The sequence below is a fragment of the Xiphias gladius genome, chromosome 9, assembly GCF_016859285.1.
Source record: "Xiphias gladius isolate SHS-SW01 ecotype Sanya breed wild chromosome 9, ASM1685928v1, whole genome shotgun sequence".
Classification (NCBI taxonomy): Eukaryota; Metazoa; Chordata; class Actinopteri; order Istiophoriformes; family Xiphiidae; genus Xiphias; species Xiphias gladius.
In genome coordinates, this window is record NC_053408.1 from 16,113,470 (window position 1) to 16,138,485 (window position 25,016).

At 40.7% G+C, this 25,016-nt stretch overlaps 1 protein-coding gene across 1 annotated transcript in view; it reads left to right on the plus strand.

Moving 5' to 3' along the window:
- snx29 (sorting nexin 29) overlaps window positions 1-25,016 on the plus strand; it is a 135,349-nt gene that overhangs the window by 75,253 nt on the left and 35,080 nt on the right. The window contains exons 16-18 of the mRNA XM_040135301.1: window positions 10,470-10,586; window positions 12,710-12,765; window positions 13,188-13,269. Of these exons, the coding sequence (XP_039991235.1) occupies window positions 10,470-10,586; window positions 12,710-12,765; window positions 13,188-13,269 (255 nt within the window). The remainder of the gene's footprint in view (window positions 1-10,469; window positions 10,587-12,709; window positions 12,766-13,187; window positions 13,270-25,016) is intronic.

Consider the following 25,016-nt stretch of genomic DNA (forward strand, 5'->3'; position numbering starts at 1 on the left):
GTATTATGTCCATTTGGCCTGTGTACAAATGTGTTACAATGCTTGAATGTAATACAGGCTGGAAGATGAGATTCTAAGCAGCGGTTACTCAGTTAGATGCAGTATACTCTTACTTAAGGCGCCTGTAAACTTAAATCCTAAGAACCTGCCTCAGTTATTTAGGTATTTCAGATTGAGAAGAGATGCTTTTGTGCTTCAAATTGAGGCCTCATTACATCATACACTAGTGCTGTAAACTAACTTGTCTGTAGCTTAAAGGCTGGATCATCCTAACCCAAATTCTTCAGTAGACGTCTGGCTCACATCCAGTAAACAAACAGACTCTAACTATATTAGGAGTGTTGTGACTATGCATTTTCAGTTACAGCACAAATTTTTCGTTGTTGTTTTGCTTTCCCATGGTGTATATTTTTATTTCTTCTGTGTTGTGTTGATAAGTAAAAGGAGAGTGCTTTTGGAGGATAGAGAAGAGATATGGGTCGAAACTTCCAGTGGGATCAGGGATTCTCCCTTTGATCCACAAGCTCATTAATTAACCATAAAGAACATCATGAACAAGAACAACAATTACAAGCAACCAACTCAGAGTCTCAGTAATAACCAGGAGAATATGAACCGATATGCCTGTGTAACGCCCGTTCTCTTTGCTGTGTGATGCATGTGAATGTGACCCTTGAAAAGGCAAAACACTGGATAATGCGTGCTATTCTTCTCAGAATAATGCAGGTGAATCTTCTTTGAAATGTTTGCACATGCTGTAAGTAAAAAAGCCTCCCTAGGCCTTATTAAATTTTCTTTTACACAAATCATTTTTGTTTTGTAAGTCTCCAGTTAATAATGTCTATGTCCAGGTTGGGATTGTAACACATTCTCTGGCATGCCTTTGGATGCAAAAGCATACTGCAATAGTGATTCCAGTTACAATTTGTGAGCATCTTATTCCTATTTGGATGGAGCTTGCAGCTGTACATATATGTTAAATGATACAGCTCATCTCTGCTACTTTCGATATTGAGCTCAATGGGGAAATGACTGCTGGATTCATGCATCTTGCTATTGAAGTTTTGCGGCAGGAGTGAAATACACCAATGCAGTTAATAGTAGAAAATGCGCTCAGTAGTGCGCAGACCTCCGCCAAGGTCAGTGTCAAACAACAACCACCAGAATTCAGAGAAAAAAATTAAAAATCATAGTAAATTATCCGGGTTTTGCCTGAAAATGTAATGGGTTCTTCCCCGGCCAATGCCCCACCCCTCCACCAAGTTCGGTGGAAATCGACCCAGTACTTCTTTCATAATCCTGCTGAAGAATAAACCAACAAACAAACAGACAAACGGACACGGGTGGATACATAACGTGGACACTACTGTAGTTAGTTAAGGATGTGCTCCTTGGTCTTGGAAGTAGTGCTCGGTTACTACTATAGGTAGTAAAATAGCCAGCCTGACATGCTAACGATTAGAGCTTTCATTAGAGCAAATAAACACACTGTTTAATCCATTCCTTACACGTTTGCAGAGGCTAAAAAAAAGACAGAACCTTCTGAACTCTTTTAATGCAGAGTATCACTCTCACTACAGTCTTCTTCTAGCATCATGGAAACACAAATACTTATATTTTGACTTGAGCAACAATAATCCATAACTAACAACTGTCATTTAATCCCCATAAATCTTCACGCTCGGATAGTCCTGTAAGTGTATATTGAAATTTTAGCTCTTGGTCGTAAAAATGACAACTTTTTGAATGTAAACCTAATCTTAATCTGTCCAAATACTTTTGGCATGCATAGACTGGGAGAACATGCACTAAGAGAGGGTTTTAGTTCTCTGGATGTTCATCCGCATTGTGATGAAGACACCCCAGAATTAAAGCTGACAGACTGTACTTTAACATTGTCATCACCGCAGCATTTCAAAGTAATAATACTACATAACCCAAAAGTGAGTGATCCAAGTGCTCATGGAGCTCACTGTGTGATGCAGCAGTGAGAAAAGAGCTACGTCTGTACCATGGGCCAGATTTAGCCTTGCCTATAAACTCCCATATGTGCCTTTTCTATTGGTCCATCTGCCGCTCTCATGTGCTCACACTTAACTCATCGTTCTCTAGCTCTCTTTGTATCCTTTTTTCCCACCTCAGTTCAGAGTGGACAGCACAGCTTGTAATGTCTCTATTGGTCGTCACTCACACTCTTTTTCTTCCTTTTTTCTCTCAGCCATATCTCTTCCTGTTTAGGAGCAGCTGTGCTGAAGTGAGTCAGACACAGATAGAGAGACAAGCTGCATTTAGATTTACAAAGCAGCCCAGTATTGGCCATATTCTGGTTGAGCTCTCACCCAGTTTAAGATGTTTAAATGAACCTTTGATGCCCTGCGACTGGGCCTTTCTTCTGCCATGAATTAAAAAAAGATGAAAGTATTTTCCTTTCAAGTCGTAGAGGCCTGCCCACTATGAAATGGTCCCAGCTCTAATATGAACACTAAGAATTGCCTGCCATTAGGTTTTATGTAACATCACAGTACATGATAACATATCCTGATGAACATTTAATTTTTTAGGAAATGTTTCTGTTCAATTGGAAAAGAGAAAAGTGCCAAGAATTTCACTTGAGGAGGAATAACATAAAATATTTTCAAAGAAGTATTTGCATCAGAAAGAATTAAATTTGACTTTTGGACTAAATTTGGGGGAGCATGTGAAAAGCTTGAGTTAAAGAATGATATACTGTATAAGCCAGAAAAAATGACGTACACGTTTGACTGTAATTGGGACGTTTTGTGATCCTGCATGAATTTGTGAGGGTCTGTTTGCAAGTATTGTCATTTTGGTGACCTAGTTATCTAAAATGCATTGCAATGACATTGGTACCAGCCAGCATTTCATCCCCTTCTCTTTCAAACATGTTTCCAGTTGTTCTCTACTTTCAGCTTTCAGATAAAAGAAAAAATATCCCAAATATGATTTAAATTAAAAAAAAAAAAGGGTTTGGTTTTTTTAAAAGTTTCTTAATGTTGCACAGGCACCAATTTTTGTCATTAAATACATAAATGCCTGCGTAGATGGGAAGCGGCAATGATGCATCAGAGTTACCGATTAAAAGCTCGAAAATCCACCCAAAACATGGGTGAACATACCTGGATTGCTTGAGTTTTTATATATACTTGAGCCGAAACCCAGTGTTGAGTTTGCAAACTGACTTTACTGTGCGAGTAAATGATGCCACTAAATGTGACCCCGAGTACTGATATATGCTCTCCACTGACCCTGTCTCTGTCCGTTTCTTGCCACTTGTCCATCTGTCTGAGCACCGACGTGGTTTGATATTCTCTCCTTCCTCCTGGCCTCATTTTGCTCCAGCCCACTCATCCTATGTGTCCAGTTTAAATAAGGTTATTCGGTTTTGGGTCGGCTATACCACTGCTTCTGTTGCTCTCCTTTTCTCACTCTGTCTCTCTTTTTTCGGGGGGGGGGGGGGGGCTTCCAGCTCAGCTAGGGCTTTCTTAGCTTCCTTATTCAGGCCAGCTCAGCTTGGTGCGGCTCAGATCAGATCATACACAGGGCGAGAGGAGAGGAAGAGGCACAAAGAGATTCTGCAAAGATTGGAGAGGAGAGCAGAGGAGGATGACAAGGCGTTGTGTGAAGAAGGATATTGTGTGTGTCTTTGTGTTTGCTTTTGAACAGCGTGGTAGAAAGTGTGTATGTGAGGGAGCCTGTGGTCAGTATCACTTGGGTGGCAGTTAGCTGTGATGATTCCAGCAGTGCTGACAGTTGCATCATACTAAACCGACCCTGCAGCAGAGACAAAGTGTCTGATAGCAAACAACAATTTGCATCGCTGCTCTGCTGGTCCCATTTTCAGTCATATGAGGTCATAAAACCTCATCTTACCTAATGTTAGATATATTCACTCAGAATATTTGACATATTCCATTAGGGCAGAAAACATCACTATTATCAAATTTGAGTCAATAAGAGCTGAGCCTAATTCTGACATTTCTCATACATCTTGCCAGTATTTGTTTTTTCAATCCTATATAAACCATGATTCTTTTAAAAGACGGCAATGAAGCTGTTGTTGTGTGGGGGAAATTTAAATTTTTTCCACAATATTTAATTTGTTGTATTGGTCCTGTCCATTGGTCCTGACTGTACTGTTTGTAACACAACAAAAGTATACGGCACTTTTAATTTACTTTTTAAGCTGTACAGTTCCACTTTGCTGCATTGGATGAAATAAATGACACTAATTTGTCTTCATTTCATCATCATTATTAATCCCATTGACAGAGTATGTGTTAATAAACGTGGTCAAATCATAGTTATTTTTTCCTTTCACGGTCCAGTCTCAGCTCTTACTTTGATCTAGTTAAACGTTTAATACTGTGAAGACTACAAATCGTATAAGCCACAGAGTAAGTGCAATGAATAATCACCCCGTTTATTCCTACATAAGAAAAGCTGATTGATGACAAAATAATCAAATTTCTTCAGAATGAGCAAATAAACTTTGCCTCTGGCAAATTAAAGGTACCTTGAGGACTTATATTTACATTCACTGTTTCTCACCAAAACTTATTGCGTGTATCATTGACCCCTCACACACCTGTTAAATGCATCTTCTTGCTCATAAAACATTTGGAGAGGGGATTTTTTTAAAGATATTTTGAGATGTGCAACATCATGTAAGCTAGTCTTTTTCTTTCCTGCCTTCCCTGGCACGTTTTTACATTTCTTTTTAACATCGCCGCCACCAACGGTCGGTCAGTGGAATAGCATCAAACTGGCAGCAGGAATGTGTGTCACATCACCAGCATACTAGTGTGCATGCCTTTGCGTCTTATACATGAGATGCAAACAAAGACAGAAGGGTTCCTTAAATTGTAAAGTTCCTTAAATTGATGGGTTACAGTTACACACTTGAACATGAGAAGCATGCTAAACCCATGAAAAGGACAATGTACTTCCTAAAAGGGATGGAAGTATTTACCTATTCAGTAACTAGTTGTATGGAGCTGTGCATTTACTTCTGTTTCCAAGTACTGAGCTGGGAAAAATACTAAGATTGCAAGGGACTGAAAAAAGACTGTTGTGATTTGATAACAAGTTGCTGAATTTGCTTGTCCCAGCATCTCAGGCAGAACATTGCAGCAAATTCTGGTCACTTTTGTCCTGAGCTTTGATCGTAGTATGGCCTTGGGAGCTCCTTACCTGAGCCACACAGCCATGGCCTCAAGGCTGAAGATAGTCTGTGGCTTAAATCAGACAACAACAGCCTGCCAGGACTCTACTTGGCTGACTTGTTGAGCTGTCAGGTTTGTTGTGATGTTTTTATGGTTTCACAATGAAAGCTTTTCAACTTCAAACTGCACTGGCATGAAGGAAATTGTAAGCCATTCCATCACCGTCAAGACTAACAAGTTACTGTTTGGGTTATGAGTGTCAGGAGAAAACACTTTATGAAAGTGGACACAAATGCTGTATATTCAGGCATGTAACACTCACATGTTGTGCGATGCACTACTTTGCACCTTTGTTAGAATTAATATCATCTCCCTAGCTTGTTCATAAATTTTTGTGTGTATGCCACAATCTTTTCCAATTCATGTCATTGTTTGTCAATTGATCGTTTTGTATTTATTGTCTTTGATGTTTAAATCATTTGTTTAATTAAACTAAAACCAAACTCGTTCTGACGGAGCCCTTTAGCTCTCGAAACCTCTCCGTAACTACTTTGTTCCGGACTAATCTCCATTTTTCTCATTTATTTTGCTATGTGGAAGGGATTCCTGCTGCTACTAATTAGCCCTTGTCCTGCAGATATTTATTGGCTGATGCAAGCCTGAAGCGAGCCTTTGGGTGGCCTTCAGTCGAGAAAGGTGGGTGAGAGTGGCATAATGCAACTGAGCAATGCCCATTGCATGTAAGGACCAGGCATGAGTGAATGCACACTGAAACCTGGTTGTAATAACAGTAGGGAGGATGAACTTGACCATTTAAACAAAGTGGCAACGCTAGCACGTAGACCCACAGCCAGTGCTTAATATAGACCACCACTTTCACACAAAGCAACACACATGTGCACTCACATTCACATACTATACACACATGCACCTCTAGAGAATTCCAAACTGATTAGCTCCCTCTCACTGAGAATTAATTGGGTTTCTTCACGCTTAAAATTAATTCCCTCTTTCATGATGTTCTATTGAAGAGTTGTGGTGGCTAATAAAATGAATGATGAATGGCAGTCAGTATTTTAGGGTGTAACCACTTCCAGGTCCCCGAGTGGAAAATGCCAGGAGGTGATATGTGCCTGCTGGACCTTAACTCGACTTGAAAGAGTGTGTTTGGGTTTCCTTTTCACTTTTTGAAACAAACATCAGGCTTCTTCCAGGATACAGACAGAAAAATTGAGATGTCAGGTCTGGGGATTAATTTTTGAGCTGGAGTCGGTTATGTTTTATGTTCAAAGATTACCATCAGCTGTATTTTATCGCTTTGCAGCCCCGTCCGATCCCGAGATTCCTACTGTCTCTGCTGTTGAGAGTCATGTAGATATTGACTGAGCACACTGATATATCTGTTTTATTCAGTTAAAATAAAAAGTGACAACTGGGGATCAACTGAGCCCAAATGTTTAGATGCAGTTTGATTCCCATGGTCTCAGTTGAACACTACCCTGAGTTCTGAGGCGTAATCGTTGAAGTAAAATAAGTCTGTTATTTTCCATTATTCCACACCCTTAAGTAAAAGATACTTGCGTTTTTTTCAAAAAGTGGGAAAATGACTATTGCCCAAATAAGCTGCAAGGGACTGAAGGCCTTCCAAAACTCCCAGATTTGTTGCATCTAGTTTGTTTTATACTTTTGATGATTTGCTGCGTATAAAGCTCAGGTTGCATTTGACAGTGGAGAGATTTAACAGCCTGCCTGAGGAGACGCACATTGGTATTCACTTCATAACTTCGGAGCTGCACTTAAACAGTAGCATTGAGAAACAAAGCCAGCTCGCTGCGAAACTTCTTCATTGTAGCAGCTGTTGTATTAATGAAAGGAATTGTTAAGAACACTGATAACAGGAGCATCCATTGAATAGTGTTAGTGTATAGACAGAATTGTTACCATTATTTGTGGTAGCATTATTTTTATTTAGTGTGTACTGTAGCTGTGTGTTTCCTCAAATTGGTTGAAGTCTTTATAATGTTACTCAGATTCTGCCTCTTGAACACAATGAATTGTATTTTTTTTTCTTTGTCTTTTTTCTTTATCTCTCAGACCTCTCAGTCTTTCTGGTTTCTGTTAATACAAATCTAACAGACAAAACTCTTTGCCTGTCTAAAACCTCTCTTGCACAGCGCCTTTTACTTTTTTATTAAAAATAGACATTAACAATTTAGGGACAAGTCAGTGTAGCAATATCATCTGAAGAAACCATACAAGCAACATTTTGGCCTCTCCACCCAAGTTAGCAATGTAGTTGGCAAGTGATCTTAGGATTTTTCTGATCACGTTTTCAGCCGAGCACACAGCACACCTCCCGATTAAGAGTGTGATCTGTCCTCCTATGTCCCTCTCTGTGTGATGGTGAATATTGTATTGGAGAATGAAGAATTAATGTAGTATCATCTTTTATATTACTCCTTAAGCCACTCTTGCATACTGTAGACTAGTTTTTTATCTGTCACATTTGTACTTCTTCAAATGTCAAATTTTATCATCAGTTTTTATTTGTGTATCCAAATTATGTTCTCAGATCTCTCAGTCACAATGTTTTTTTTATTTTTTTATTTCACTCTTTGACCCAATTGAATGCATTTAAATCTGAAGTTCCAGAAGGAGAAATATTTGAAACATCATTTGACCCAGAGCACTCGGCTCCAGAGGAGGGAGCACATGTACTGTACTGTAGCCTTGCTTTCTGTTCTTTTTAAATAGGGTTGTCATAGCAACTGAAGGCTTGAAACTACTTTAATACCACTGCCAAAAAACCGACTTCAGTGAATATTATAAAATTTTGAAAAATTCAATAAATGTGTTCTCCTGAGATTCCACAGCAGTATTTTCTCTAGAGGGCAGCAGTGTGTAGCTGGGACATACTAGGATTGATTGACAGAGCTGCATCTGGCTCCTGGTAGTGACTGCACTCCACCTCAAACGATAGGGTCATATTCTTTTTTTCTTTTTTTTTTCGGTCTTACGACAAAATTTTCACGCCCATATATACAATGGGGTCCAAAATTCTGAGACCACTTTCCCAGACTGTGGATGGGGTCTCACACTATAAAATCAGTTTCTGATTGCTGTAATTTTTCCTCCAGTCCATCCTGGCTGCGAAGAGATCCCCTCCTAATATGATTCACAATGTGATCAATGGGGGACAAAATCCACAGTCCTTGTACTGTGCAAAAAATGGTATCTGTTCTAGTTTTAGTATTTTTACTGCAAAATTCCCTCTGTGTGTTAATCCCTCCACTGCAGCACAAAGATACACAGTCCAGGGAAAGAGCTCTTACATTAGAACGGCATTGAGAAGGAGCCGTTACAGTGACCAAAAACTGTTTCAATGTACATATGGGCATTTGAGTGTTGTTTCAAAGGAATAGTTCAAAATTTGAGGGAATACGCTATGATAATCCATACCGCTTTAATCTATATCTGTTGGAAAGTATAAGGTTTCGGACAGCTGCTGGTTAGCTTAGCTTAGCATAAAGCCTGGAAACGGGGAAACAGCCAGCCTGGCTCTTTCCAAAGGTAATAAAAATCCACCTAACAACATCTGTAAACCTCACTTACTAACGCATTTTATCGTTTTTTTTTTTAAATCCGTAAAAATATTACGGTGTAAAAAACGACTTTGTTTGTGGGGCTGTTTTTTGGCTGGGAGCACTCACTAGCTGAAATCTTATGAGGTTGCCTGGTAGTCAGCGGAGACTCCTGGGAGTTACCGCTCCCAGCCAAGAAACAGTAATGAAGATAGACTTGAAAAAATAGTGACCCATCCTTTAACAAGGTAAAGTGGAGTCAGGGGTATAATGACCAGGTCTCCTCGGCAAAAGAGCTTTTCAACCTCATAAGAATACATAAGAATAAATAGAATAAATAAGAATAAATAGAAATATAGAACTGTTGTCCTCACAGAGCCAGCAAAAATAGATGGCCAACCAACATTAAAAGCACCACACAAGTGTTGTTGCAGTGTCAGCCAAATGGTCATCTATAATGTTGGCAGGGGTCCCGCCTTCCCTGTCATTGATTCTTGTTGCTCATCACATGCACATTCATTCTAAAGCTAAAACTGTCTCGTTGCACATAAGTAGTTTCTTTGGTTATAGATACAATGTTAAATTCATTCTGCTTTCGATGTAGCCTTTGTTTGAAATAAACCATGCTTATTCTGTTGTGGTGCTTGACATTTATTTTTTTTCAACTTGGTGACGTGATATTAAATTTTAGATAGAAACTGGTTTCAACCCTACTTAGACACATAACTATTTTGTGAGGTATTCAGTCAACTCTGCTTCAATTGTTTGATTAATCAAGTTTATTGTGATCATTGTCATTGCTGCTGTTGTTACATAAGAGGCCTCTCCTCCTCCTTCATGGGTTCTTAAATGGGATGTGAATAAGTTAATATATGAAGGTCGGTGTTGGAGCAACAGTGGCGCAGTCCCTCGGCTCACCTGTCAGCCGGAGATGGCGCTCTTCTGAAGCGGCTGTGACAGCAGGTGTCCTCCATACAGCACAGTGTGTGTCACAGCTGTCAGTCTCCTGACAAAGACCTGTCCACACTGTCCAGCCTGGTTAGGCAGACAGGCTTGGGAACACACACACACACACACACACACACACACACACACACACACACACACACACACACACACACACACACACACACACACACACACACACACAAACAGAATAGCTTGGCCATTTTGCATGAGCACACACATACACACACCACGTCAAGGTTAGTTAGAGCTGAAGACAGTTGATTAGAAGTCTGTCAGGGGTCTGACTGTTTAGGATATGAACTGGTTTCACCCCCTCGCACACTCTCTGTCTTTCTTTCTCTATGTCTCTCACTCTTCTCTCCCTCTCTTTTTCTCATCTCTGTCAGGATTTTGACTGTTTCCCAGAATCCGTCCTGCTGTCAACATCCATTACGTCTCACCTGGAGTGCTTCTGCCTTTTGTGTGTTAAATGGAAACTGAGAATTGTATTTTTGAATGTGCTAACACTACACATAATGTCTTTACATGATTTTATATTGTCTATTTTTTTATTTAATTGAGTTAAATAATAATGTTCTACAGGATGAGAAATTTAAGTGATTTTATATGTATTGTTTCTCTCTCTCTCTCCGTGTGTGTGTGTGTGTGTGTGTGTGTGTGTGTGTGTGTGTGTGTGTGTGTGTGTGTGTGTGTGTGTGTGTGTGTGTGTGTGTGTGTGTGTGTTTACCCACTGCAGGTGGCCGAGATGCATGGTGAGTTGATAGAGTTTAATGAGCGCCTGTACCGTTCCCTAATGGCCAAAGACCACCTCATTGTCCAGATGAGACAGGAACTCATTGACCTGAGAGGACCGGTGAGTGACTGGACACGCACACATGCAAATAACACACAAACACTGATGTTCCCTCTCATCTGATTTCTCTGCAGATTTTCTCTTTTTTTTTTCCTCCTATTGATTTTTTTTAACTTTCATCTCCGCTTGCCCTGTTTGTTTTTGCAGTGGTGCTCTGCTCATTTTTCTCTACAGTCAATGGCTGTCAATAACAGTTAACTGCATTTTTCTTGTAGTTGTCATCTGTGAAGTAGCTGTTTTCATTTCTCTTTGGCACTTCTACAGTGCACTTCCCAGAGATAATCCTTCAAACAGTGTCCAGTGCTAACATCTTTCTTCATCTCCGTTGATGAAGTTGGGTGATTTTTTTTGTCGATGTTAATGCTAACTACCCATTTCTTCTGCTAAATTTTATTTCAGACAAACTAGTTTTAGTCAGCACTCTCTAAGTTGTCCTCTACAATGACACCAACACAAACAGAATGCCAACATCTGGCCATGCTCAGGAGAGCTTGAAGCAGTCTGGCCACACACATGCACAAACAGACTGTCCAGAGTGTGAGTTGATACAGTGGCAGTGATGGGAGCCCCAGGCTGAAGATAGGACCTCTTATCCCTCAGCTTCAGCCCTGCTTTTCTGGACCGCTCAGTATGTCTGTGTGTGTGCATGTGTGTGTTCCTCTTGCTGCTTGATTCCAGCTTCCAAGAGCTGCTGCAGATGACCAAACCCACGTCACTCTCTCTCCACCTCTGTACCTCACCGTCTCTCTCTTTCCCTCTCCCCTCACTCCTCTATTGCTTTCTGTCTGTGTGTTTGTGTGTCTGTTTGTGTGGGAATCTTGGAGGGTTTGATCAAAGCCTGGAGGCTGGAGCCCCATTGAAGGGGCTTTGGTGACAGTGTTTTAGGCCAGGTTTCTGATAGTCTCTCTGGGAGAACTAAGAGGCTGACAGGCAAGCTCTGGTTGAGAGAGATTGAGGGAAGACAGACAGACACACACACACACACACACACACACACACACACACACACACACACACACACACACACTTTTTTTTTTTTTTTTTTACAAAAAAACACACACACTCATCTAGAAGGCTCACATGTGAGCTTGGTCAAGTGGTTCCTCAAGGGAACCTGGAAGCAAGCAAAGAGTGAAGCGTTTATTGAAATAACAAACTCACAATTGTACAGAGGGTGTCAGATTAAGATAAACCACTGCTACCCGACAGCAGCGGATACACATCAACAATAACAGGGGTCACACACACACACAACACAACGCACATGTGCATTGTCGCGGAATTCCAGATGTGTACTCCAGCTGAGTAAACAGCATTTTGCTCCCAACTTTTTCTGTGCCCCCCACAGCCCTGTCAGCTGATCTCGACTACCCCTTCATTGACACCACCTGTCGTGTTCCAAACGAGTTAATCTCTATTGATTTTAAAGTGCAATTTACTTACACTATAAAAGTCGATATTTTAGGATGTTTTCTCATACAACTGTCAGTATTAAGGTCAGTTTGGTTAAGTTTGCATTTGTACAACCAGGCCTTGGGGTGGCAGAAGCTGGCAGTTCTAATCATTTTTCTGTTTATGACATACTTTTAGGTTACTTTTTCAACTGTTTACAATTTTAACTGTTTATCCAGTATTTAGCTGTTTATAAATTACTTTTATTTAACTGTTTCAACCATTAAACCATAGCTGTCAGCTAAATTCTCCGCTTGCTTGCTCAGTATGGTTTATGCATTCTTAGTTGCATCACATGGTGTTCAGGTATTACCGAGTCAGGTCAGAGTCCAATGTGTAGTCTGCAGTCGGCCTGTCATACTTGGCAGTTTACTTGCAATAGTGACATTAAATCTACTATAGTTTAGCGCCACACCAATTTGTAATCCTATTTGGCTGCATATATTCCTCCTTATAACAAATATGTTTCTTTCCATGTACACCCTGCAAACTTTGAAAGTACCCCCTGGGTTACAAGGACCCCTGGTTGGGAATCAGTGTCATACTGGACTAATGTGTGTATTTGTGTGTGTATGTTACATTTGTGTATGAGTTTGTTCTGCATGTGTAATGAATGTGTATCTTTTGTTTCTTTCTTAATCACTGTCAATCTCCCCACTCTCACTTGCCAGGTTCCAGGTGATTTAAGCCAGACGTCAGACGACCCCAGCTTGTCAGATTTTGAGACGTAAGAATATTTATCTTTTACTTTTCCTCTGTTACTCTCTTACCCTCACTGTCTTTCTGTCACTCTTTCTTCAACCTTCATTCTTTTTATATTAGTTCGCTCTCACCCCTGGAGTTTCGCTTGTTTTGAATCTTCCTCCTATCTAAGTTATTCTTTCTCAAATTTACTGGTGAATAAAGCTCAAACACTGTTTGATTTCATACTATCATTAATTGGTTCGGCTCTCGGTTCATGACCAAATTAGATTTTGAGGTTTCTTACCAGAGTGAGCTGTAATATGCTGTAACTGTCCAAGCGCGGTGCTGACACACTGTTGATGTTGCTGCTGCCCATGATAATGATAATAATGATGATGCCGATGATGATGATGATGATGATGATAACCACGGCAGTGAGGACGGTTTGCTGTTTGTGTCACTCAGGGCTCATCGTGCTCTCATCAACGTGTGGATCCCCTCTGTGTTCCTGCAGGGCAGAGCTGCCAACGCCTACCACGTCTATCAGGTACACTCAGCCACATTCACATTTCTCTGTCTGAGCAGTGCTTTCTGTTTACCAGACAAAACCAGCAAGTACAGTCATTTCATGAGGACATATTGAGTTATTAACATATGGCCATGTTTGACATATGTTATATTCATGGTGGGGAACCATGCCCAGAGGACAAAGACATAATGGTGGAGACTTTTTTTTGGTCATTTTTTTAGTTAAAATATAATCGATACAATAAAGGAAAGGAGTTACAAGCTCATTAAGCCAAGGAGTGAGGGAACAAATGAGCAAGCTCTGAAAAAATTACACATTAGCGAAGTTTGCATTAAAACCTCATGATGAGTGTATATTAGCATTGTTGCACTCAGCTCTGCTCAAGTGGTCCAGCAGAACACTTTGATTCAAATAGACAGGGAGAAAGCTGTCTTGAGCCATCCTGGCAACGGTAATGTTGGTCTGGCGGCCTGTCAGTCAGTCCATCACTGTGGTCCAGCCTCAAATATCTCAACAACTATTTGATGGATTGCCAAGGAATTTTGTGACATTCATGCCCCCTCATCTAGTCCCATCGTTATTCAAACGTTTAATTTGTTCATTTCGTTTCATGACCAAATACCTGCAAAGCTAAAGACATTCCCATCAGCCTCATCTGTACTTTCTGTCTAGTACTAAACAGTAAACATTAGCATGCTAACAAACTAAACTATGATGATGCACATTGTAAACATTATAATTGCTTAGCATCAGCATGTTAGTATTGTCATGATGAGAATTTTAGCATTTGGATGTAAGCATTTGGCTCAGATCAACACTGCATCTAAGTACAGCCTCACAGAGCTGCTAGAATGGCTTGTTTTCCAATCTGGCTCAAAGACATGCCTGTCATGTAAATAAAGTGAACAGCCTAATGCTGTTAGGCTTAGAAAATGGTTGTATAAAATACAATGCCATGTTAGTGCCAAGAAAAGAAAACAATAAAAGCCTCCTTTTCACTGATCTCTTCCACCACAGAAGAAGAGATTTAATGTGACAGTCACTGTTTTGTGTTGTCACCCCTCCAACATAGCTGTTTGTCCCTTGTCATTGGTTGGTGCCTTGCTAAAAGGTTTCTAGACATAAGTCAATCCCAAAATAGTGACCCACTACAATCTGTGCCACTTCTAAGTTTGTAATCAAATCTTATCAGAACCTATTGGATTACACCAATGATAAAAGCACAACTCCTCTTAACTAAAATAGTGGTTCCTGAGCTCTGTGCCAGGTACTTATCTAAGTAAGGTGTGTTGGGAACTGGACTCGAGAGCAGCTTAACAAACAAAACTGCTGCTGCTTCTTGTATCTGTGAAGTTATCGAGCAAAGTGGACAGCGGCGGCTGATTCCCTCTGTGACTGTTTTACAGTGTCTGTGACATTAACAAGGTGTTACACCTCAGCTCTCTCACCGCAGCCATGCCACGTGGCCCCCCCTGTGAGACAGAAAATACACACTCAGACATTCAGTCCCCTGGTTCAGCTTCTTGAGACAGACAGAGACACACACACATACACGCGCACACAGACAAACTGTCACACAGACACACATGGATGGACACACATGTATATTGTGGCACGGACACAAATATGATGGTCACTGCAGGGAATACATACATACAGATACACACTGATACAAGAGAAAACACATACCTGTTCACAGAAACCAATGCAAATGCAGGTTCACACACACATCACATTGACACACACAGATACACATAGAAACAAATGCAAGCGCAGGTACAGCAGACACACTTGTTCAAGCTGTATAGAACCACTTGTCGGACAGAAAAGTACACACACAAACACACTGTGTTTTTATCTGCTCTGTCGCCGGGGGTACAGCTGTAATGTTAGTCAGGGGAAACGATATGGGACGCGAAGAGACAAGTGACACATCCTCAGCTCTAACTGATACTCAGCACTGGCTGGCTCCCAAGCTCAGCCCAGCTCAACTTATACATAATAGATGTAAATTCACAACTCGGGGATCGAGTTGAGAGCTGTCTGACACCTTTTTGTGTGAAATCGTATCTCCATCCTCTCGACAGGACAGAAGCATGGCGATGGCAGACGAGATGCATTGTTTAAATACCTCTTGTTCCTGTGCCGTTCAGCCTCAGAGGTGTTTGCCGTCACATTGTTCTGTTCCTTATTCAAGCATTGACACATTGATAAAAATATCTAGGCATTTATCAACACATCAGATGGAAATGCTTTAGAATTAGCATTTTGTGGCATTGCTGGTGGTAAAATGCTGAGTGGAAAGCAGCTCAAATTCAAATAGCAGCACAGTGTTGGGAAAAATGACTTGTTCCCTGCAATTTGGCAGCTTATTTATGCAGCAGGACTTACAGGTGGGTGCATCATAATGGTGCTATCATAAAAGCACAGTTTTGGAGAATTCATTACAGACCGATGTTGCACTGACACTGTGTATGTCCAACTAGCCCCAGTTTTTGTCTCATGTATTTTCAGGGACAAATTTCATTTTGGACTACCTGGGTCAGGAAATACAGTTACAACTTGAAAAACAGGCTCAAAATCTTTCCTCTGGTACATTAGACAGAACATTTTTACAACCAAATAGTTAGAAGAGTTTTTGAGGATTCTGTGAATACCTTCACAACATGATTCTGGATTCTCAAATATCTCCAGGTATTTACTCTTCAGAAAATCAGATATTAGCTCTGTGACTTAAATGCAATTGTAATACATGAGAGGCACAAATTGGGGCTAATCACCGACTTGAAGGTATTAATTCCTATCTGCAAATGATGAAAAAAATCATAGTCTTCCTGACATTTGATAGACATATTTTTACTTGAGGAAATATCACACTTAATTAAAAATGATAATAGTGTGGTTAAAAGTATGTGAAAAACACTGGAGTATGCAGATATCTGCCATGCTCTGGGCAATAGTCAGTTTCTACCTGCAGTTTCAGATTAGTGGATCGACTCCAGCATTGAACCTGAACATTTTCCATGTGTTGCAATGATTTAGCCTAATTTCTCCTTCTCAATAACGGTCTCAGTGAGACTGCTGTCCAGCCCTGGAGCTGGTATAAAGTGCAGCCCATCTGGTGTATTGGATACTTCCCTTCCCAGAGCTATATTCGTCTAATGGCTCCCTATGGAAAGAGCTTTTGTTCTTAGACAGGCTAATGGATGGTCAAGGTTACTGGAGTCATTGTTTTTTAGGTGAGGTTGTTGTTGTGATTGAACACTAAGCCAGCAGTCTTTAAGACCTGAGAGTATCATGCAGAGAAGTTAGGGGTCTCTTTAAAATACCCTCAAGCGAGTGCATAGACTTTTTTCCTCAGTCTTTTTCTCATTCTCGAACTTGCACACGCATAGATATGCTTGCAAAATTGAAATTGAACCATTGATGAGAGCAATGAGCCATAGCCGAAGCTAGAGAGGGTTCTGGGAGGCTCGGAGAGTGAATGGGATTTTAGAAGCCGGAGCCTAAGTTAGGTCACAGCAACCTTTGTGATTGAAAATAAGCACACTAACAGCTCTCTGCTGCTGCTACACTCAACCAGAGAGGAGGAGAGGCTGATCTAACCACCACCTCTCACATTATGTGTGTTCCTAACTGTCTGCTTCTTCTCTTTCCCTCCTGAGTCATCCCTCTCTCTCTCTCTCTCTCTCTCTCTCTGCCCTTCTTTTCTCTTTTCCAGCCTCCCTATTTCATCTCCCTCCCTCTGCCACATTGCATGGTATTATGGCAGGGGCAAGAATGCTTGTACTCCATTATCTATTTTTGCATTTCTTCTGAGCCACTTTCCTCTCCAAGCTCTCTGAAATGACTTCCATCTAAAGCTCCATAAGGCCTGTGGATGGATGACGAGAGACAGACAGAGATGGAGAGCGAGAAACTGATGGATTTGGTCCATTATCAGTTGGGTTTTGCTTTTTGTGGGACGCTGTGCCTCTGGGCCTTCATCCCTCCGTCCCTCCCTGTGCTTCTTTTCTCCTTCTGAACTCATAATGAGAAAATTATACCAACCGCGGCAAATCATTGTCTCCCTCCCACACAATACCAACGGTAGAGGCTTTTGTGAGAGGAGAGAAGGAAGCATCATTTGCACGCTGTCAACGAACACAAGGAGTCATCTGGCATGTGCAGAAGTGTCTGTGTTTTCATTACCTGTATATTTTATGCTGGCATTGTGGTCTGAAAAGAACATCATTCAGAAGCTGATTACGAACTCTGCTTTTCCCAAGAAATGCGATGCTGGCCAGTTGTATGTTATCAGGATCGGACATGTGGAGTTCAGTGTGTGTGCAATAAGGTAGTTGGCTAAAACGCATATACAGAACTAATAAGGACTTGGGGATTCTTCCTCACAGACCTGTTTCAAATCAGCCATATTCTTCGGATGTCTGCTGTGAACAGCTCTCTTGAGCTCATTCCACCGCATCGCTAGTGGGTTAGGGTCTGGGCTCTGACTGGGCCACTCCAAAAGGCGGATTTTCTTTGTTTGAAGTCACTCAGTAGTAGATTTACTTCAGTGTTCAGGGTCATTGTCCTGCTTTATCACCCAACTCCTACTGAGCTTACGCTGGCAGAAAGCCACCCTGACATTATCCTGTAAGATATCTTGATAAACTTGGGAGTTCATTTTCCACATGACAATTGTGAGCTTTCCAGGCCCAGAGGCAGCAAAGCCACAAATCATGGTGCTCCCTCCACAGTAATTCCCGTTGGTTTTAATGTTGTTGTTAGTTATTTTTACACCATATATAGTGCTGTTTGGTCTTCCTAAAAAGTTAAACCTTAGTTTGATCAGTCCACAGAACATTTTCCCAGTAGCACTGTGGAGTGTCAAGGTTCTTTGGCAAACTTCAGGTGCGCAGTGATTCTTTCTTGGAGAGCAGCGGCTTCCTCCGTGGTATACTGCCATGGACACCATGCTCCATGCAGCCATGCACCATGATTTGCGTTTGGTAGACTCATGAACAGAGATGTTAGCCAGCTCCAATGATTCCCTTAAGCCTTTAGTTACTACTCTGGTTTCTTTTTACATCACTGAGCATTCAACAGTATGTTATTACCTAGGTTTCCACTTCTAGGAAGAGTAGCCACAGAACTAAATGGTTTTGCCTCCTTTTGTAGACAGTTTGTCTGACTGTAGAGTAATGAATTTCTAAACTTTGAGATTACTGTGCAACCCTTTCCAGCTTTATGCTGATCAACCGTTCTTGATTGTAAATACTCTGAGATCTCTTTTTTGCGAGACACTGTTCACATCAGCAGATGCTTCTTGTGAATAGCAAACTCAAAATGGTTGAGTGTTTTTTACAAGTCAACATAGCTCTAACCCACACCTCCATTCTTGAATCTGGACTGGACTCCAGTTTTACTAACTCCTGACTCCAATTAGCTTTTGTTGATGTCTTAGCTCAGGGGTTCACATACCTTTTCCAGCTTACACTGTGAATGTTTGAATGATTTATTCAATATGGACAAGAACAATACAATGACTGTGTTATTAGTTCAAATAGATTGTGTTTGTTCGTAATTGTAAATTAGATGAAGAATTGACTATATTTTAAGTAAGATGTACACATAAATTCAGGTTAATGCAGGTAATTCCAAAGGGTTTACTTATTTTCTCTTGCCAACATATCTGACCACCCGACAAACCTTTTGGATTGAGTGTAAAGCAGGCTTAACATTTTTATTTTGTATTTAAATTTTAAAGACAGACAGATATTATATATTCATGGTGCCCATAGAATGACTCCCTAAAACTTATCTCCTGACTTTTAATCTGGCACCTTCAGCAGGTCAAAGTTTTAAGTTTTCCAGTGGAATCAAGGTCTACAATTCTTTTTGGCTACATCCCCAAATGTCAGTGAATCAGTGAGTGAGACAGTTGAGTTCATGATGATTGGTTGGCCAGTCGAGTGTTAGAGTTTTCCCATTGGCTGTTGCTCTTTCAAAATTAATTGGAGCAAAACATTTTTATTAAGTCATCAGGGGGCGTTTACAGGCAGTTCTGCCAACTTAGCGCCTTTGTCGCTAGATTTATCAACTTTTCAGACCCTTATTGAATGTTTTTCACAGAAGCCCCTAGTGACAAATCTATCAACTTTTTTGACAAACCTAAGCTATTTTCCATAGAAGAAAGTTGCCAGTATTTCCCCGGAGCCTGAGGTCTGGCTTTACCTCCGAGGGTACACTTCTCTATATGTCTCATTCAATTAACTGCATGGCAGCTGACAGAGAGGTGAATGAGCTTATAACTTTTCTCTCTGAGTGATAAACACCCCATGGCAAATTAGTGTATTTCCCGAGATTGTGAACTATTTCTTTAAGCTGTATGATTACAAGGCGTCATACCTGTGGTGTCGCAGCAGCTGGAGGTATATACTCTTTGTATTGCAGACTGCCGACTTATCTGTAGTTGTACACTCTGACTGGGCTTTGCCTATAATGTGAACTCTCTGTTTGCTCTGCTGAATTAGGACATTTCTAACCTTTAAGAGGTAGATTAGTCACTACTCAACCCCTCCAGACACACCTGCCCACACACTGCTAACATGCCAGTGATGTTAGGGCAGCACCAAGTGGAAAAGTTTAATTTTCCACAACTTTTAATAAGTTGTAGAAAACACCCAAACTACTATAGAAACACAGATCACCTTCATCTTCTGCTTATTCTTCTATTTCAGCTGGCAATAGGGCTGAATGCTATTTAAGAGTGTTGGCCCAACAAACACAGTGTGTTTCATGGATTTAGCCGCTCATCATCATCCATCTCTCTACCTCTCCCCCTCCCACTTTACATTGCTATCCTTTACTATCTATCTCTTGTTCTCTTTTTAACAGACACTCCATTCTTTCCCACCCCCCACCCTGCGCGCACACACACACACACACACACACACACACACACACTTTTTTTTTTTTTTTTTTAATTTGGCCTCTCTCCCACTCTTTTGTCAATTTTCTCCCAATAGTTTTCCATTCTTAGACAAGTTGGGGGGGTGGTGTTGCTCCTGACGATGAGTTCCAGGACAAAATGGGTGGGATCCTCCCACCTCCACAGCAGTTTGAAAACAACAGTGAATCATGCATTTAACCTCAGAGTTTCCCAGATGAGAGAAAGACGAACACTTCTTAGATATATTTTATCCATAGCAGAGGAAACAAGGCACTGTTCACTGCAAAAACCTACTTTGTTCAGATCTTCATGTACTTGTGCATTCAGTCATCCATGTATGCACACACAAGCACAAACACTACCTAAATACCAAGCACAAATGCAATGCAGTGTGAATGAAGCGTATGTAAATCGCAGTATATGGAAATAGCAGAATGTCAATGTTGAAAACTAGCACCTCTGATCCACAACTCCCTAGCTGTTTTACATATACATTTATACTGTATGTGCATATATTCCAAATGAGCCATTCCCTTTGATCAGCAGAAATCTGAGGCTATAATTTCCACACAGAGTCAGGGGCTCACTGCAAACTTCTCACTGTTTTAATTATGCTAATGAGACTGAGTAATGTCTACTGTAACTTTTCTCACTCATATTCTGTTACTATTTCTGTTCCTCACACTTTCAGTCTATTTCTATAGAGGTGCATCAGATTTGAAAGATACTGTATGTAAAAAGCACATGTGCAGAGTTCAGAATGTTTTACTGTAGCTGTTTATGTACTCTTGAGAGAAAGAGAGTGATAGAGGGTCCCAATTAATAGCAGTTACATAAACCATCTTTTGCTTCCCTGTGCCTTCCAAAGCCTTTAATATGCACCATATGAAACCCCTTAAATCAGCCACTCAATGAATAATTGAGATGTCCTCTCTGACACTCTTTCAGATGTGTGCACCACTGCCTGCAATGGACTGCCATCCCCCAGAGAAATGCAATGTGGGGACTGTGTTAGCACCTTTCATTTCTATATCAGCAACTGGGTATAGCTGGGTTAACATGTGAGACTTGTAGCTGCCGAGGCGGGAAGCTTTACATCCAGACCTGCTCAGTTTGAGTTGCTCTGATTTAGCCAGAGGCTCAGACTGCACGGTGATGGGCTGCTCTAGCTATGCAGATGAGATAATATATCCATATGTGAATGTGAATGTGAACTTTGCGTGTGTGCGTGTAGCTATGTGCGTCTTCCGGTGTGGCATTCAAAGACAGATGGATGTTCTGTTTTTAAATGCGGGTAATGCTGATGAACTAGTGCGCATTTTCTCGATATGTCTGCTTGTTGCCGTGCACGGTCAGGAATCAGACCGTGTGCAGACGTGAGTGATTATGGTTATGATAATGGCTGGTTGGTGACAGAGGGAGATAACTATTATGTTGATGATGGTAATGATGAATGTTTTACAATGATGATGATGATAATTACAGTCGTTGTCTTGGTCTTACATCCATCAGTCATAGATTAAACACCCTCGGGAAGGCACAGAGGCTGCTTTTACTGCTGCACACTGCTGCACGGGCAGTGCATCAACTCCAGCATCAGCGTAATTTACATTACATTTCCATTTCTGCCAATTAAGTCATTGCTTTTATCCAGAAAGATTCACAATGGGGAGGTTGGGATTCAGTGTCTCAATGGCACTTAAACAAGATGCATAGCTGTTGATGGACATGTGTATTGGCAGTATCAAGGTTTAAAAGTATGACCTTTTGGCTAGAAGCACTACCACTCAAATAGAGCCTATGCCAATAACTATACATGAGAAAACTAAATTGTTCACAGAGCCCCATAACAACAGAATAAGAAAACATTAATGATTAAGATTTTCTGAGTTATAGCAGCATTTCATTTCCTACACATACAGTTTAGTTTTTATTTACATTTAATCTGTACCGGTTACCTTTGTGAATGTGAGCACTGTCTCTCTGGACAGTATGAGTTAGCCTTGTGACACTGGTGACCTTTTCAGGTGTATCTTGCCTGTTGCCCACAGTGAGCTGAGATAGGCTCTAGTCCTCTGCAACCCTGGGCAAAATAAGTGGGTATGAATAAAGGATGGGGAATACTTTGGCCGTGTCTCATCCCAAGCATGAAATAAAACTTGAATCAAACAATATGAACTAGGCATTTGCAATTTTTCCAGCACACGTGGGCTATAATGTCCTCTTTTTTAGGAACTGACTTTTTCTTGTTCCAACAACAAATGGAAACTTCTTGCTGTAACAACAAACTAACTTATCATGTTATAACATGAAAAGGTTGTTTGAATGAAATACATAGATTTTTTTTAAAAATTCTTGTGAAAATGTTCTGATATAACAAGATAAAGTGTTATGTTCTTACAACAAGAAATGTTTATTGTTAAGAACTGAATATCTGCTACGTAGTAACAAGAAAGATTATCATTATAGTCATTACAGAGTGGAACATATATTTTTATAAAGATTCTTCTTAAAAAAGGAAAGGATTCTTCTTATATCATTATAACTAAGGAAAGTACAAGTCTATTTAAATTATTTTGAATATTAACTTAAAGTAATAAAAACATCAAAGTGATGTTTAACCTTGAGAATATAGGAAATTAGAGTAAAAGTGTTGAAAATAAAAAATGTATTGCTGCAAAGTTTCTTTTGCATATCTGCCAACATACATACTGATAAAGGAACAATACGTGCGTGATAACCCAATGTCAGCCTGCCAGACTGTACTGTTGTGTTTTTTTGTTTAGTGAACATTTACACCGAGTCAGAAAGTTACTGATTCAACTCTGTGGTCATTCATTAGACTGCAGTTTGTGGTGCTGTTGCGTTGGACTGGCTTGCCAGGAGATAAACAAATACACACACCTCAATGCAATCCAATACCAAACCACTGAATAGAATCAACATCTCCCAAACACAGTCAAAACAAAATTCAAACATTATAAGTCACACAAAGGTATTTTTAGGAATACGTTCTTGGAAACCATGAAATTTTACTGATGTTGATTTCATTGTGTGCACTCACTATATGCCTATAAAGCCACTGCCAATGGATTGGTATGAAGCCCTGAATGCCTAAAGAGCCTATAATTTGGAGTAATAACGTCTGGTTCAGTACACTTTTCATTTTGCCAAACCATGCCTCTAACCTGTATATTAAGTTGAGGTGTTGATCTGCAGATAAGTGCTGTGTTTTTTTTTTCATTGTGCAGTACTTTTTCCCCCTTGAACAGCTTCTTTGTCTGCACATCATGTGGATTTTAACCTTATTTAACACAGCAAAGGAACACCGAGATGTACGGGGTCTCAAAGGGTGCAGAACAGTCAGAGCTGAGGTGAAGTCCAGCTGTGGCACTTCATCAGCGAGCTGACCTCCAATAAAAACTTCAAAGTTGTGTTGTTAGCCGGTTGAAATGGGATGTGAGAGCTGGGATGAATACTTTGGTCTGCCCTTTCTCCCTGTGGGGATAGGGACAGCGGAATCAGGATTTGGCTGGTGACAGCGTTGTCCCTTAAAGGGAGTGAGATGATCTTTGCTTTAGCCTCCAGACATTGATTAGATCTTGGACTGGGACATAATTTGTCAGTCTGCCTCATCTCCCCTCTCTGCTCTGTTCCCTGTGCTCCTTCTCCCTTGTTACTCAGAATTTATATTCACCCATTTTGTTTGTGTCCCTAATTGTCTGCCTGTCCCTCTCGAATGCTTCATTTTTCCCATCACTCCGCTTTTCCCTCCCATCTTTCTTTCTGCACCACTCAGCTCTACTTTGCTCTACATCCTCCACTCCGCCTTTACCTTCAATCATTTACTCCATGGCTTTCTTAATATTCTCGAAGCCTATTCTCAGGACTTGTCAGTGACTCATTCATTCACATGAAAGAGGTGAGAGAGAAGGAGTCTCCTACTGTTACTGAGTTTTTACTCAAGTTGTTTGAAGAGGGACACACAAAGAGGACAAGTGGAAGGGAGGGAGATGACACAAGAAGGGAGTGGGAGATGAGGAGAACAGAAAAAAAAAAGCAATTGTGATAAAAGACAGACGTAAGATGTGCGGCTTGTCCTGTTGTTCTTCTGCTGTGGCGTCAGTTAGTTTTTCCAAGGTAGCCTCCAACTTAGACATTGAGTGCTCATATCTGGTTACCACCCGCTGGTCTTAAAGAACTTGTGCTGAGTGTTCAAGTGATAAAAAGCTTACAGTGTCTAGTGTATTGATGGCTGTTCTATATGAGGAAAGGGAGGAAGAGGGCCTGGAAGATAGAAAGAGCCTGTTTTTTCCTCTGGGCTTTTAAAGCCTTATGTTACATTGGTGGGATACGATCTTAGTCCAGTATGCCCAATGAGCAGTTAACTTCCTAATGTTTTGTAACTTTTTTGACTCATGTTTTTTTAAAGCTGCTATAATCAAAATGTCAGTATTAACAATGAATCACATGACCACTTGCATGTGAAAGGGGTCCCTTGTAATAATAAACCCACAGAGAATTATTACGCAATGCTGCAGTCCCTCTCAGCTTTTCCGAGCTTTAGAGCAGTTTTCAGCTCATTGTTTCGGTTTTCCAACCCACAGTTTTAAATTTTGGTTCACTCTCATCGCTCTCATCAGTGTCAGAGAAAAACCTCTAAAAAACCAACTGTATGCTAACTGCTCAGCACCAAACAGCTGAAAGACAAAGTGGACAAAGTGGAACATTAAACAGCTAAAATGGCAGTATTTATCTCAGGAGTTGGTTGAGACCAAAACAGACCAAAATGGAGAGTGCTTATTGGACCTGCATTCATCAGATGGTTACA